Source organism: Fistularia commersonii, chromosome 10 (assembly GCF_037954325.1).
Source record: "Fistularia commersonii isolate RoL2024-O1a breed Wild chromosome 10, RoL_Fcom_v1.0, whole genome shotgun sequence".
Classification (NCBI taxonomy): domain Eukaryota; kingdom Metazoa; phylum Chordata; class Actinopteri; order Syngnathiformes; family Fistulariidae; genus Fistularia; species Fistularia commersonii.
Window position 1 is genome coordinate 9,758,697 of NC_141293.1, and position 15,805 is coordinate 9,774,501.

General features: G+C 43.7%; 1 protein-coding gene across 1 annotated transcript in view; it reads left to right on the forward strand.

Annotated features, from left to right (window-relative positions):
• Window positions 1–1,916: 1,916 nt before the first annotated feature.
• Window positions 1,917–15,805, forward strand: part of LOC147230343 (mannosyl-oligosaccharide 1,2-alpha-mannosidase IA) — a 210,505-nt gene continuing 196,616 nt past the window's right edge. The window contains exon 1 of the mRNA XM_086153671.1: window positions 1,917–3,514. Coding sequence (XP_086009797.1) covers window positions 2,960–3,514 — 555 coding nt within the window. The 5' untranslated portion in view covers window positions 1,917–2,959. The remainder of the gene's footprint in view (window positions 3,515–15,805) is intronic.

Here is a 15,805-nt window from a genome sequence, read left to right on the forward strand (position 1 = left end):
CTTTTGGCCAGGAGAGTGGCGATAACCCAGGGTGTCTCCCAGGACAAGCAGCAGCCTTTAGACAATGGTTGGGGGGCAATTAAAGCGCTAAATTTGAAGTGATGAGACCTTTTTTCCTCATTTGTGCTCTTGGTCACATTAGATAGTGCTGTGCAGGCTATTCACTAATGGCTACCTCCTGCTTCCATCCATCTTATTTAAAGTGTGCATTTACGATATTCAACCATTATGGAAACTAACTTTTCCAAAGTTTTGCTAATCACTCAGGGTCGCTCCAACGTTAAACCTGAAGCATCGCCATGTTTGAGACGTGTCCTCATACGAGGACAAATTGATTTCTACCGTTCACTTTTGTTTTGATTTCCCTGTTCTAATAGGTTTGGTGCCCTCTAGTGGCAATAAATGCAAGTGATGCCAGCAAGAGGTCAATGACTGCAGCAAATGCTGCCACTCAAGTGGATGAGATAGAAAGTTGAATTTTTTTTAGTTTGGTTAAGGCCCTGCTGATTTTCTTTTTTTTTTTTTTTTTTTTTTGATTTTTTTTGGGGCATTATTTCTGGCATTATTAAGGAAACAATTGTTAAGTTTTTTTTCCTTTACTACAATAATTACCTGCCAGTTTTAGCGTTCGTAGTGGTCAGTTTTTCTTCCTTTTCTCGAGCTGTAACACCAGTCTCTAAGAGAAGATTGTGATCTTTGTGATCTATGAGAAAACATCCCGTGATGACAGACTCAGGGACTCAACATGCTGAGCCTGGAGCGGTGTTGCTTCACTTGAATGGAAATCATCACGACTGTTAGTTTTGTTGGCAGATCAACGGTCCTCTGCGAGACAATTCTCTGTTTCCCACAGTGAAGATACGCAAGTGATCTGAGCGGTCGAGGAAATGCAGTCGCTGGTTCCGTTTTATAGAAAGCGAAGTGTGAAGCTATGGCCTGAGGAGGCACATGAAAAATGAACTAGTATTAGGTAACGCCGTGCTGCATGACAGGACTTTTAAACAGTGTCCAGATTTAATTTGCTAATAATATAGCTACATCAGGGCTTTTGACTTTGACCTTTTAAAAACCCCAACTCGGAATTTTTGTGCCTAACAGGATCATATTAGTGTACAATCAATACTTCTATATTGATAGGAGAATGTTTTATATCTTATACTGGTGTGTGGTACCTTTTCAGTTTCACGGCAGCGAATATTAACACCTGTTTAACCCTCTTTGGGTCTTTGTCTTGATGAAGGGTGGCGTTTCCACTACTTTCACAGCTTCAAAGATCTATGAGTAAATATTTTCATGCAGTGGGAAGGATAAACAGGATGCATATTGTGCTCCCTGGTAGGGGTGGGGTGTCACACTGACCCTGAAGGACGACCTATATTAAAATTAAAATCACATTTAAAAAATCTTACTGCCCTCCATGAAAGGGTCCATTGGAGCCACCCAGTGCCTGACCGTCTCTAGCTGCGCCCCTGCGGACAAAGTAGTGTGATGATCTTCATTTTCCTTCAAAAGAATGTTCGGGTCATTTTATTCTTTTGCACGCTCATATCTTTCTTCGTCACGCTTTCAGTGGATTAAACAAGCGCTTTTTATTTTTTTTTTTTCATTTTTTTTCCACCCCCCCCCCCCCCCATCCCCCGTCGGGGGGATGCTTTTTCTAACCATTCAGACCCTCTGCTTTGTCCGCGGGCTCAGCCGGATTAACCGTGTTTCGATAAGCCGCTGTGAATATCCATCAAGAAATCCCGACCAGCCAACTGGATTGTCGAGTAGGGGTCCCCCACCCCACCCCCAGATCCTGCACTATATGTTGCCTCTCTTCTGCCCTTCTTCTCTCGTTGAACGCAAGCGGACGTCCGCAGCGGAGCGACACCAAGTGCGCACCGCGAGGCGGCGGCGGGTACCGGCGCGGCGGCGTATCTTGTTTTTTTTTTAATTTTTTTTTTATGTGCATGTGTGTGTATGCGTGTGCGTGTGTGTGTGGAACCGGGTGAAGGATTAGTTCATTGTTTTTATTTATTTTTTTTTAAGGATCGGATAACTTCGCACGGGACGCGCAGCCTCCTTTCCCCTCCATGCCGCACGCCGATCGGTGCTTTCTCCCGGCGCATTGACGCCAGAGAGGAGGAGGAGGGAGGAAGAGGACGCGTTTGACAGATCGGCGACATGAAAACACACGCGTCCGGAAGCTTCGTGGACGAGACGCCGCCGCGACACGACTTGTGATTTTATTTTATTTTTAAAATCTATATCAATTCAACGCCATTTCCAGCGCGGGATTCGCCCTCGACACAACGTGGCTCGACGAGGGGAAGCGGGAAGAAGATGCTCCTCTAAGGGGAAGGGGAGGGTGGAAGGGGGGGGGTGGACGGTTACTGGCGTTTCCCTGCGCGTCTCTGGAGGATGAATCCACGCGCAACTTTTGCACGCCGACTGACCGCAGGACGTCACGCATCGCTCGCGTGATAGTGGATTCTCGCCGATCGCCCCCCCACCCACCCACCCCCCTCCAGTCAACGGCGGTGCCAACCGCCACCACTCCCCCACCCCTCCCCCCTCCTCTTCCACACGGTTCCCACTTAAAACCACCGCAGATCCCGCGTGGATCCCGCAGTCTTATTGATGCCAGCGATCGCGTTATGTAAATAGAGCCGTAGGCTGCGAAGCCAAACCGTAGCTGGAGGCCCAACCTCCGCGTACGCGCACCCAATCGATGGCCGGATAAAGACTTCTGCTGCTCGCAACTGGAGGAGGAGGTGTTTGTGTGTGTGAGAGAGAGAGAGCGTGCGTGTGAGTACGCACGCGTGTTTTCGGTCATATGTTTGTTTTTTACACACTCCGGACGTAAAAGGAGCGGTGGTTGGGGGGGTGGGGGGGTTGATCGCAGGAGCGCAAACCCCCCGCCGCGGAGACTTGGAGACATTACTGTCAGGCTTGAGGGACCAGAAGAAAAGTTTCAATGGTTTTCCGAAAGTTGCCCGGTGTGTCGGCATCGGGGATGGGTCTGCGCCTGTCCCAGAAATTCGTCTTTCTCCTCTTCCTCTCCGGTCTGGTGACGCTGTGCTTCGGGGCCCTTTTCTTTTTGCCCGACTCGGTGCGACTCAAGCGCATTTTCCTGTCCAAGACGGAGACGCAGCCCGTCACGGTCGGCTCCGGGTCCGAGAACGATGCCCGGGAGCATCTGAAGCGGCCTAAGGAGCAGGACCACCGGCGGGGCATGACCTCCGCCAAGGGGGAGACCAGCACCAAGCTGAAGACCCTCAGCCGCAAACCGCCGGTCTCTCGCGAAGAGACGGAGGAGCGTCTCCCCGCGGGGAGAGCGCAGGAGGTCGACCCGGTCAGGTCGAAGACGGAGCCCGCTTCGGAAAGATCCACCTCGCCCGTCCGCGGGGCCAACTCGGATACTTTGTTGTTCACCAAGTTCAAGAGACGCGTCCCCAAACCGCCGCTTGGGATGGACAACGGCAAGCCCGGCGACCCGAGGACCGACGAGCGGCGGGAGAAAGTCAAAGAGGTGAGGATCACATTCAGAATAATACACTGCTCAAAAAAATAAAGGGAACACTTAAAAAACACATCCTAGATCTAAATGAATGAAATATTCTTATGAAATACTTTGCTCTTTACACAGTTGAATGTGCTGACAACAAAATCACACAAAAATGATCAATGGAAATCAAATGTATTAACCAATGGAGGTCTGGATTAGGAATCACACTCAAAATTAAAGTGTAAAAAGAAACTCCAGGCTGATCCAACTTTGATGTAATGTCCTTAAAACAAGTCAAAATGAATCTGTGTTGCTTCCTGAGTGGACACGATGATTTCACAGAAGTGTGATTGACTTGGAGTTACATTGTGTTGTTCAAGTGTTCCCTTTATTTTTTGAGCAGTATATATTCATTTCTCAGGATGAAATTCCTCTTTGCTCTGCAGCGGCTTCAACCCAGAAAGCATAGATAAAACAATGCAAGGATTAATATGAAAAGAAACAATAATAAAAATGTGAAAATATTTTTTACTTATTTAGTATGCCTTGCGGGGAATTTCTCTGCATTTTACCCATCATGGATGAACCATGAGCTGTAAAAAAATATATAAGAAAAAGTATAGAAAAGTATACACAAAGTACAATTCCGTGGTATTGCACTATTAGTGTTTGGTTGTTGCACTGAAAGAAATGACTGCACATAATGAGTCCAACAACAGCCGACTGACTCAGAGTCTGACACTCATTATACAGTTTGATGGCCACAGGCAGGAAGGAGCAGCCTGGTGCTGGAAGAACCCCTGCATCTGACCAGCAAGTTATAGAATGAGTTGTACAGAACCCAAGATGACTTTAACTTTGAAGTTTTCTCCTTATGCGACGCCACCATCAGAGAGTCCGGCTTCACTCTCACACCGTCACTAGTCTGTTTGCATCCGCTATCGGGGGCTGATAGGACGAGGCCCCTCTTGTAGCCGTGGCACGTTTACTTCTGTAGACAGGAGGTGCAATCATGGAGATCAGCTGTAATGTGCTTGTGATAAACCACTGGGGTCCAAAAGTGCAAACCAGGAAGTTTATCCTCTGCAACAGTGGCTGTGAGACCTGGTTCAGTTTCCTTCTCCGCTTGGTCACACATCTCACATCACTTCTGTTTTCCTCACAGTGCAGCCCCTGAAGCTGTGGTTGATTAATTGCGTCTACTATTGCACAACTCTGAGAATTTTTGAGCTGTCAAAACATGAGCAAACACAACAGAAATAGCATCCTGTCATGTTCAGACATAAAATTAAAAAAAACAAAAAAAAAACCAAAACAAAAGCGGCACGTTTGAAAGGAGTTATTACATTTCCAACGAGGAATTTGATATGTCAGGCAAGACAGGAAATATCTAGAGGCAATAATTTTCATTCAAATGCAGGATGTCTCCGTATAAAAATAACTTGAACATATATGTATGTGTGTATGTATATATATATATATATATATATATATATATATATATATATATATATATATATATATATATATTTTTTTTTTTTTACATTTTTTTTTCTTCTTTTTCTGAAATATATTTAACAGACTAAATGTAAAAGGGTGGCACAGTGGTTACAGCCTCCACCAAACAACAAGAACGTTTCTGGTTTAATTTTGATAGCGGGCATACAGTATCTGTGCAAAGGTTTGCATGTTCTCCCGTGCGTCTGTGAGCGTTTCCTCTGGGTTCTCTGGTTCACGCCCACAGTCCAAAAACATGCAGGGGTCTCCCACTGGAGACCCTCAATTGTCTGGACCTGTGGATGAGAGAGTGAATGGTTGACAGCTTAGATAAGGTCCAGCCTCCGCCCTTTACCGTGATTGCAGGATATGCGGTATAGATATGAAGGAATGTGAAAATGTCGCTTTTACTTTTTATGACGTAATCTTGATAGCCTAAAACAAACATATGCCCTCAAGCGTGTTCATTATCAGAACGTCACAAGACTGCGGCTGATGAACTTGTTTCAGATCCACAGGAGGGATGCAGCTTTATCGCCCGTGCAGGCTGCTGAATTGCTACTCCTCCAACTTACTGCACCCCCATTATCCTAACCCAGTTAGTCGAAGTGCACGAACACTTTGGGCCAGGATCTCTGCAATCTGTGTGTCAGGCTTTGTTGAGCCCTGTGGGTTCAATAAAGGCTCCGGAGTGTGAGCGTCACTGGATCGCACATCTGTACCCACTCAAGGCAGAGCGAGGAGGGTGAGGGAGGAGGGAGATATAGGAGGCAGGCCAGCTAATGGCCAGATGAGTTTAGGCCGCGTGACATGGATAAAGTCTCCCCCGTTTGCCGCTTCCAGCATCCTGTCACCCTCTCAAGCTGCTCACATGCCTTTCATATCTAGAGGTGACGTGCAACATGATCTAACAGAGGTGTCAGTGGATGGAGTGGGTCTCTTTTTGCCCGAGTGAACTGAGCTCCTGACTCATAATTCTGATGCTCTTTCATATAAATGTCAATGTGACTTTGCCCGCCTGGTTCGTCATGCAGAGCCGTGCAAAGTTCCCTGCCTTTGGGGTCAGCCGTCTGAGGAAAAGCTATTTTCCACTGCGCCCTCCAAAGCTAATTATTGTTGCAGAATACTAATTGCCTTTTTTTTTTTTTTTTTTTAAGATGTTGTTGCTCAGATACTCCGCCTACTTACAGAGCACGCTCCAGTGTGTGTCCACAGTAGAGCATGTGTTTTTGTAGTTTGTCATCATTGTTGCTACAGTTTCCACCATCTCAAGTATGCTGGCAGCATTCCAGATGGCTTCTTTTTTTTCTTTCCTAGAGGCGCACATTCATGCTGCCAGCGCAGGCTTGACACATTGCAAGCCTATGATTGTCCAGGTTTTTCTCATCGCAAACATTTGACATTTGCTTTTGCTGTGATGCACGTTTCTGGAAGCACGCAACACCGCGCAACACCGCGCAGAATATAATTTGAGTTTCCAGTCCGTCCCTTAAAACATAAACAAATCCTCTTTTTTTTTTTTTTTTCTCATCACGAGGGAATGCGGAGAACCAGTAACACCCTTGAAAGAATGAAAGTCCAGCATGCTGAGGGTTTAAGTGCATAAACTATGTGGAGCGTTTTTCTCCACAAGCAATTCCAATTTGACCTTCATAAATTGAGAAAATGACTCTGTGTTGCAACAGCTTGATAGCATCATCGACTATTGATCGTGTGTTTTACATATTAATCAATCTTAACATTTCAATTCTATATCGGTGCAACATTCATGGCTGTTGTCTTTATATTTTGTTAATTCCCTTTCGGTTGTATCTTTGCAGCAACTTCCCCAGTAGCCCGTGTTGTGGCACTCACAGGTCTGTTGTATGAAAACAGTGTTTTTTTTTTTTTTTTCCCAATGAGAGGGAATGCGGGGAAAGGTTTGGCCCCCCCAAAGCTAACAGGAATGGTCTGGTTCAGCCCACTGAGTGCCTCAATGCCCAAACTGTGAATGGGGACCGTTTTTCTCAACCGCCAACAACAACACACAAAAAAAAACAGCACCCCACGTTCTTTGTGTGTGCGTGCGTGTGTGTATGTGTGTGTGTGTGCCGGGTGCCAAGACGGTGAAAAAGGGGACAATGTCTGCCTGATCACACAAGGCAAGTGTTTGAGGGTAGCCCGCCCTAGCCAGGGGGCTCCTAGGGATGCCAGTGAACGTTGCCAAAGGCTAAGGTGCTGTTTACCGGTTAAAGCACGTTCCACTGGTGGGCAGGTCGCTCCCTCAGGAGTCATCAGCACCAAGATTAGTGATTCTCAGTCGTTCTCCCGATTGTAATCCCGTGATGTCATTGTTCAGTGAACTGTCCGCCTGGCTACGTCGTTGGCTATTTGGCTCCGAACGCACACGAGGCCAGACACCGGGGATCACACCACAAAAATGTGTGCCTGGGGCTACAGGACTATGTCCTTTTCTGCATGCACACTCTGTTTGTGCTATCCTTTTTTTTTATATATTATTCTTTTGGAGTAGGGAAAGGTTAAACCTCAGAGTGGGGATGAAAAATGCCTGCGGAGGAGCAGAACTGTCGTACATTCGAACGCACCCAGGGAACTATGGAAATTTCTCACACCTCAAAAGAGAAGTGTGTGTGAAAGCGTTTCAAAAAGCTACAGATTTGTGGTCTTCCTCATCCCCTGAATGTTTACCAGATCTGTGTCTTGAGTTAAACTGCAGTATAACAGAACTCCTAATATATGATGTTTTGACAGAAGAGGAGATGGAGCTTTCCAAGTGACGGAACCTGTGTCAGAGGAGCAATACAAATCTTTAGGGCTTCTTTGTCCCTTGTGCGTGAGGTCACTGACTGTGTGAGTGTTTGCACTGCCTTATCTGGATGACAAAGTGCTTAGGTCTGGTTTCAGGGTCTGACCATTGGAAAACTTGTGACTATTTTACGTGTGCGTAGAGCTGGGCAAGACTGATGATTGTTGAACTTCATGTAATTTTGTTGTCTTTTTCTATGCTACACAGTTTCACTTGTTATTTAGGTCTTTTGAAAATATTTAAAAAGCACGAGAAAGTGATTTCACTGATTAGTTTGATCGGAATTGAATATTTGCCAGGTGGGATATTCAGCTTTCAAAGCTACATTTTGCTGTGATAAACAAAGAGAACACAGGTCTATCAGATAAGCTGGTTGTCCTGGAGGACATTGCTTGTTTTCAGATGTAAAGAAATGGCATATTAAGGGAATATAGTAAAAATTTCAATAATATTGAATTGTGGTCCAATTCTAGTAATAATATTGTGTAATTGAGCCGCCTGCTTCTCTTTATAGTGAAATAAAAATACTTTCCTTCTTGCACAATATGATCGTGAGGGGAATATCTAGGCGGTACTATGGCAACTGATTTCCCACACAAAGCAGGAGAGTCAGGTGAGCTCATGGCTGGACCTGAAATCCCAGAGTAACCATAATAACCAGAGAGCTGGATGTCTGTCTGAATAAAATGCTGCCATTTAGCCGGCGCCTTCTGGATGACTCTAAGCACTGTGACCTCCTTTTACCCTCATTCCCCTGCTGCCTCCTGCTGCAAACCAGGTGTGCCAAACAAACTTCAGCCAAAGCCAGGAAAATGGCCACACGCTGAGCGGGGAAAATGAAACGGAAGATGGGCAAGGAAGTCTTAAGAAAAGGCTTAAACCCTCCCCGTGCTCCCGCTGAGCTTGGACATTTGTGCTTTTCCTGTCCTCTGTGGATGCTGTGCAAATGTCACAGGCTGATGTTTGGAATGAGCCCAGCGTTGGATTTGATGTGTTTATGCGGAGGAGTGAGCTGCCTGGCAGGCTTGGATATTGATGTATTTTGTAAGTCAATGGCAGCTGTAGTCGGTGTTATCAACCCGTTGCAACTGAAGTCCATTGATGACCAGTCCAAAGGATATTGATACAGATGTGTTTCCTCAGATGACTGTGTCATTTGCATTTGCACGGGGGGGATTTACCTCAGGCTGTGGAGTTATTAAAAATCATAGATCACATGTTGGGTTAATTTCAGCTTAATATCAATACAAAGAGCCTGGATAATAGTGCTTTTTTGATAGGGAAGGGGTTGTTACATTGATATTAAAGCTCTTATTCAACATATAATTATGCGGTGACAATGGGCTGCACCAGATGACAAATGAATGTCAAAGACTTCAGACAGGCATTTCACTTTTGTTGGAAATGAAAAATGGTAGTTGTTAAAAATCGAGTGTTTGACTGAACATCATGAAAATATGAAATCCACAGACGTGAAGCAGTCATGTTGTGGAGACGATGACATTAGGACAAGATTGGATTTGACAAGTTCAACATCAGTCGACATGAGACCTTGGCATCACAATCTGCATCCAACCAAACCAACAATGTTGAGAATTGAATCCACCCTCCGATTGGAGGGACGCTCGCTCTACCGACTGAACCACAGCCGTCAATTTGTCCCCTGGTTGTAGTCCTCTTATTGAAATTGTTGTCCAATCGCTATCTTTAGTTTCTCTCCAACACTGACTCTAACCTGCCATTATTTTAGTAGCTCTTCATCTGAAAAGAGAAACATACTTGCGTCCCTTTTGCTCTCGGATGGAATAAAACATAAACTCTAATAGAACATGACGTAGTTATATCCGAGAAAACCCATCGAATAGTAAAAATAATGTGCCATGAAAGGATTTTGTGTCGTGTATTAACAAAGTGGAATGTGTTATGGGGTAGATAAAAACACAAAGGGATCTATTTATACAATAACAAATTTCACCCTGCAAGGTCTTAATCCACAACGTGGTTGTTTTCGTTTGTTGAAACTCTACTGGGTTTTTGCACCTGCTTTCAAAGCCATGTAGGACATGAAATTAATCAAGCTCAAAATAAGATTACCCAACTCATGTTTAAATTTGACAATTTTACACATTCTTATCACTATATATATTTATATATCTGGATTTCAACTTTCAATGAAGATCAATGATCTGGGTGTTGCCTCAGCAAAGGAACCTTAGTTTTATTATGCATTTTTCGGATGGTACTTTTGCATTTGCAGTTTATCATTCAGTGTTTTTCAGAGTTCTTTGTAATATCTGATAGACTGTACTTCATTTTTACTTGGCCCTGTTCTTTTAAACTTCGCTGAACTCGATTGCCCAATGAGCATTGACAAAGACAAATACAAATGTGGTGCAAATACAGCAAAATGTTTTTTCCCAGCTGAGTTTGCTTTAAAGCTTAGCTTAGCAGAGGTTGATGGTGGGAGTTAATCTACTTTATGTGTGCAAAAGAATAAACATCGATGTTGTCTGAGGTTGGTTTATTTCAAAACGGTGGAATTGTTCAATATCTATAACCAGACTAAATACGCCTATGTTGTAAAGCTGATGCAGCAGAAAGTGGAATGTACCCTATATCCTTAAAATTCAGAAGGTTAAAGACAAAGATGCTGGGGTTTCAGCTGCAGCTGTACCACGGAAATGTGTCGCGCTGTAACACAGTAAGAGTGCAGTAGCGAAGCTTATTCTAAGAGCCTATTAAGCCATACAGTACCGGGTCTTTTCCCTGAGGCTACGACTGCAGGAAGTAGGTGATCGTGTGAAATGGAGAGAGGAAAAGGAAACGTGTGAGTAAAAAAGAAGAGATGTTTGCTCACATCCTTTTTGCATTCATGGCAGTTTTCTTTTTACTGCATGGTCTTTGCGTGAGCACAAGTTTCAGGATAAGTGACTACTGTGGCAGGATTTATTGAGGTTTAAAGGTGCAACTCATTTTCAATACACTTTGGCCAATTTGTAGATGCATATCTGTTTCTTCTGGCCTCTTTTTATGCCTTGGGTGTGTGTGTGTGTGTGTGTGTGTGTGTGTGTGTGTGTCAGAGAGAGAAGTGGAAGAATAATATGATACCACGAATGAATAAAGCACCTTAAACGCCCTCTTGTCTTGAGAGACCACTAAGATCTCTTCAAAAATTAACAGCAGTTGAGTCGAAGCATGTGAGCCTCGTCGTGAATTGCTTTGTATGACGTGGCCTTGTTGGAAGATTGCAGTTGGGTTCCCTTGCTGTCCGATAAAAAACAGATTTTCTGTGAAGCGCTCATCTTTTAGCACTCACATCTTCTTTCAATCCATTGATTTGGGCCTTGCAGGTCTGTTTGTTTTCTTGTTCCTGTCCAAGAACCCCCCCCCCCCCCCCCCCCTTTACTGTTTACCCAAACTGCAGGGTTACGTCAGTAGCATGTAAGGGGAAGGAAGTCATGTCTTAGATCCTATTTGATCCGCCCTCTTTTCAAAGCATAGGTGAGAGCACAGCTTTGTGTCTTTTCTGAAAATAAATTGTCTTTCTTCTCATATTTCTTAGCTATATTCTCAGAAAGCTCCTTCCGCCCCCCCAAGACTATAGCATTTTCCCGCTGTGCAATACATTCCAAGAAAGACCATTTATCTTTAGTTAGTGGTGCTGGCTGACATAATGGGGTCATTGTGTATTACCTATTAATCCTAGTTTCTCAATGCTTGTGATTTCTGCTAAAATGCGCATTTATTTCAACAGGCACACAGCGTTGTTCTGGCGCATCCTCGGATTTTACTTATGTCTGTGAAAGGGACTTACCTTTTTCAGTTGGGCCTTAAATACATGGAGACCCATGGTCCCGATCCAAGGGGCCACACTGATCTGTTGCTCAGCCCACTGCTGGCAAAAAAATGGTATTGCTGTCTTCTAGTATCTACTCGTATGACTACATCAAGTATTAAATAATTCAACGACTGAAAACTGGTCAGACTACTTCTCAGTTATAAGGCAATTTCACAACAAAGCGTTTTTTTTTTTTTGTCATGTCATTTATTGTGCATCTAAAATGTTATAAAATAAGTCTAACTGACAAGGAACTTGATTTCACTTAATGGTTGGATAAGACAATTTTTACATTTTCTCCGTGTCTCGAAGGTATTTTACTTTGACGCGATGGAAATATTACTTGTGTTTAGAGACTTTTGCAACACCTAGCGCCCAATGTTTCTCAACCACCTAAATCTACCTTGTCGCCTTCATCTCACATGTCATCTATTCTCTCAACAAAACATGGATATAATTCAAACCTTTATTAAAAATAGGCAAGTACCTCCCAGCACTGGCTGATCTCAGCCAATCTGACACCATCTCCTGGGAACTCTTGGTTTTTAGTCAGGAAGGCATATGGGAGTTTTATTCCTCAAAAGTCATTCTAGGACAAATTCCACCGTCCGTCCCTCTAATATCCCAGATTACAGCTACATACGAGGAATCCATCCTTCATGCCAAGAATTTCTTCTCACTCGGGAAACACGTTGCTATAACTTCAGTGGGAATTCTAAGCATTATTGAGTTGATTTTTCACGGAATTCCCAAGTTTGACAGATTTAAAAGCACAGAGAGGGAAAACAAGGAGCCTGAAACATATCATGCCTTTACAAAAACAGCATTAACTCTTTTGTCATCTTTGGATTTGGCGTTTTTATAGTAGAAATGTGAACACGCATCTCCACAGAAGCAGTCACTCGGTCACACGTGGACCCAGTCAGACAGTTTGTGTCGCCGGTTTGTCCTTTTGAAAAGTTCAGGACAAAAGATTTGTGCCAATGTAAAAGCAGCCAAGCTCCCAGTCCTGGCAAGCTTTTTCAACTTGTCTGTATCTATGTTTGTCTGCGCTTTAGATGAAGAAAGGGGTGACGATGAGAGGTCCACGGGTGGCCTTGTTTGCTTCGGGCCCTGCTTGACATCCATTGCTAGGAGCCGCGTGAAACCCCCCCCCACACTCAACAAATAGGAAAAGAGCGGCGGAGGCTGGCCTAGATGTGACCGGCAGACAATCTCAGCCCCCAGCTGAGTTCCAGCCCCCTGCTTTTTTGCCTGCCTAATTGGTCAGAAAAAAAGAAAACATGCATGGCTGTGCTCGCTGGGTAGTGGCAAGGCATTAAAGTGGGCAGGGGGGGGGGAACTGGCACTTCCCTATATATCTTCCTCACCGCTTCGCATTTGTTTTTTAGCGGTTTGCGTCGAGATTTTTCCGTCTCTGCTCTAACTACCTCGCGTCTTCCTCTTTCTCTCTCCCTGGTTACTGGCGAGGTTCGGCCTCGGGCGTGTTTAGTGTCGCTGCCCTGCCAACTATCCCTCTTCTGCATCATCGGGCAGCCAGTGAGAGCTGCTGGGCTGCAGATTGGTCCGTCTGTGTTATTATCATGTTGTGACATGGTTTTTCTCTACTTTCAAGATGGCTGAATAATGTTGTTAAGCATTTGACCTACAACTGAGTCAAATGCCCAGCAGACATCATCTTTTATGGTCTTGTCTTTGTTCGCCAGGGTTGCCCCCACCCGACTACAGATCCTTATGGATCGCTATCTTCGTAATTTTTACGGTCACCACAGTGGAATCCAGTGTCCTGTGGTTTGAAAGGAAAGTGTGTTTAATGACTGATTTTCTCCTCCTTCGACATCACCGGGAAAGTAGCCATTAATTAGCTGAATGCTCGCAAGACCGTTTCATTCGGATTTGGGAGTATCTGCTCATTATAAGAACAATGACATTCCCAATCAGATTGGCCAAAGCATTATTCTGTGCTCATTAGTGAGCCGTATGGATTGTCTGATTTCCGGTACGGTTGCATGACCGGTTGCTTGAATAATGCTAATTTTTTTCCGGTTGCTTCAGTCACTGAAAAAGCCAGATGAACAAAAAAAAAAAAAGGTGGTTTGTTCGCCTAGTGATGGATTTAATGAGTAAAAAGGAATCTGCGAGTGCGATTGAAGATCGAATGGTTTGGTGATTCTTAATTAATTCAATGTGACGGTTACAAACCAAAACAGGATGGGGGTTTATATAGACCAGCAAGGAACTTTTTGCTCGTCATAGCATTTCATCCCTCTCCAGAATAAACACAATGTTGAAAACCTCTCAAAAAGCTTAATATACCAAGTGCCGGTCTTTGGCAAACAACACTCACAAACACCATTTACACAGTGTTATGATTGACTACAGGTTTTTTATGATTTATATTGCTGAAATATGTTGACTCCATTACTTTACAAGATGTTGCTTAAAAGGTCACTACAAATGAATGAAAACAATGATTTATATCAAACACTCAACTTTTGATGCATTTGTTAGTTTAACTAAATTCATTCAAATTCAAGGTTGTTTTTTTTTCAATTCAGTGTAAAGTGTAATTTACATTCCAGTCAGTGCACATATGTAAGTTTTAACAAGTAAACTAAGTGAACAGCTTCTGTTTACAGTTCCAATCAATCACTGAAAAAAAAATTGCCTCGCTAATAAAACCAGCCTGTAGAAAACAGGCAATTGAAATCTATCAAATCGTAATCTAAACTTGTAAACTCAAATATAATTCAGCAGTACAATAGTGCCCACAGCGGGTGTATAGAATTATATTTCCAATGATTTTATTCATTTGGGTTGACTGATATTGCCCAGATATTTAAATCCCAATTCTTCATAATACATATTTCTCAAGTTCTCTTGTGCTGTTTATTATGGTTTGTTTGTTTGTTTTTCTCTGTCAGAAAACTGCTTACCATTGTTTTGCATAGCGCTATGCAGAAGCCCCTGACAGTGGATGTTACTTTAAACTGGGAAAAAAAACATTGCGTCCAATTTCATGTTCTTCCACATCAGTAATATCCTGTCGTACCCTTCTCTATTTATACTGATTCAGTGGGTGGCATGTAACCATTTCCTTCACTGCCTGTCAAGAATAAACTTTTATCATGACTTAGCAATATTGGCAGACAAGATTAGAGAAGTGCAAACAATTGCGAACGGAGATTTGACACGATTGCATTTTGCTGAACATTCTATATTTTGGAGAAAACAACCATGACCTTTTTTAACTTTGTGTACAGAGGATCTTGGCTGGAGAGTCCGGTAATTTGCGGACACATCCTACAGAGCAGGCCTTTTTCCTTTTTTTTTGGGACAGTACTATACCTACATGATTGCGGACGAACCAAAGTAAAAGTAGAGGTGTTCGGGGGTCCAAGTTTAAGACTTCCAGGTATGAACCCCTCGAAAACCTGCTGACACATTCCTGGTGGCTACAGGGGGTCCGGATAACGACTTATAAGCAAGTCATCGTAAGCAGGAAAAAACACACGGAGTAACTTGGATTCTGGAAACATTTACTGGGAGCCATTTTCCTTTCATATTATATTGATAATCCACCCACTGGAAACATTATAAACGGGTCAGTCGCAAGCAAATTACATTAATTTCTCTCTGCAATGAATGACAAGCTCTCAGGAAGTCAGTCATCCAGTCAATCAGCGCACGCAAAGTAGTAGTGCAGACTGTATCATTCGAGAGACCAGTCAGTTTTTATCTTCTTCCCCGGTGTTCAAACCGGGGGCTCCTCTGAGTCATGCAAATGATCTAATTACAGATTTTATGTGCTAACCATACTGAGAGCATGATCTGTCTCTGAGTTAATTTGGCCCACCATTAGAGAGGAAAGCTACTGGAAAAAAAAGAACCCCTCCCCACCCTCAGACATTGTGGTGCTGGTCATCAGCTCTGCGAAATGATGTCCTCTGTGGTCTCCTGGACACGGAGAGCGCCACGGAAATAAGGATGTGTGTGTTTTAATGACATCCCTGGATGATTTCTGTCAAGGATGGCGGCTTTTACCTGCACTTGAAAATTACAGCATCAGCAAAGGACAGTAAGACAGCAGTTTGTCCAATTTATCATCAATATTTATAATGGCAGTTCATTTGAAAATGAAAATGAGGCGATTTCCGCAATATCCCTGATTGGA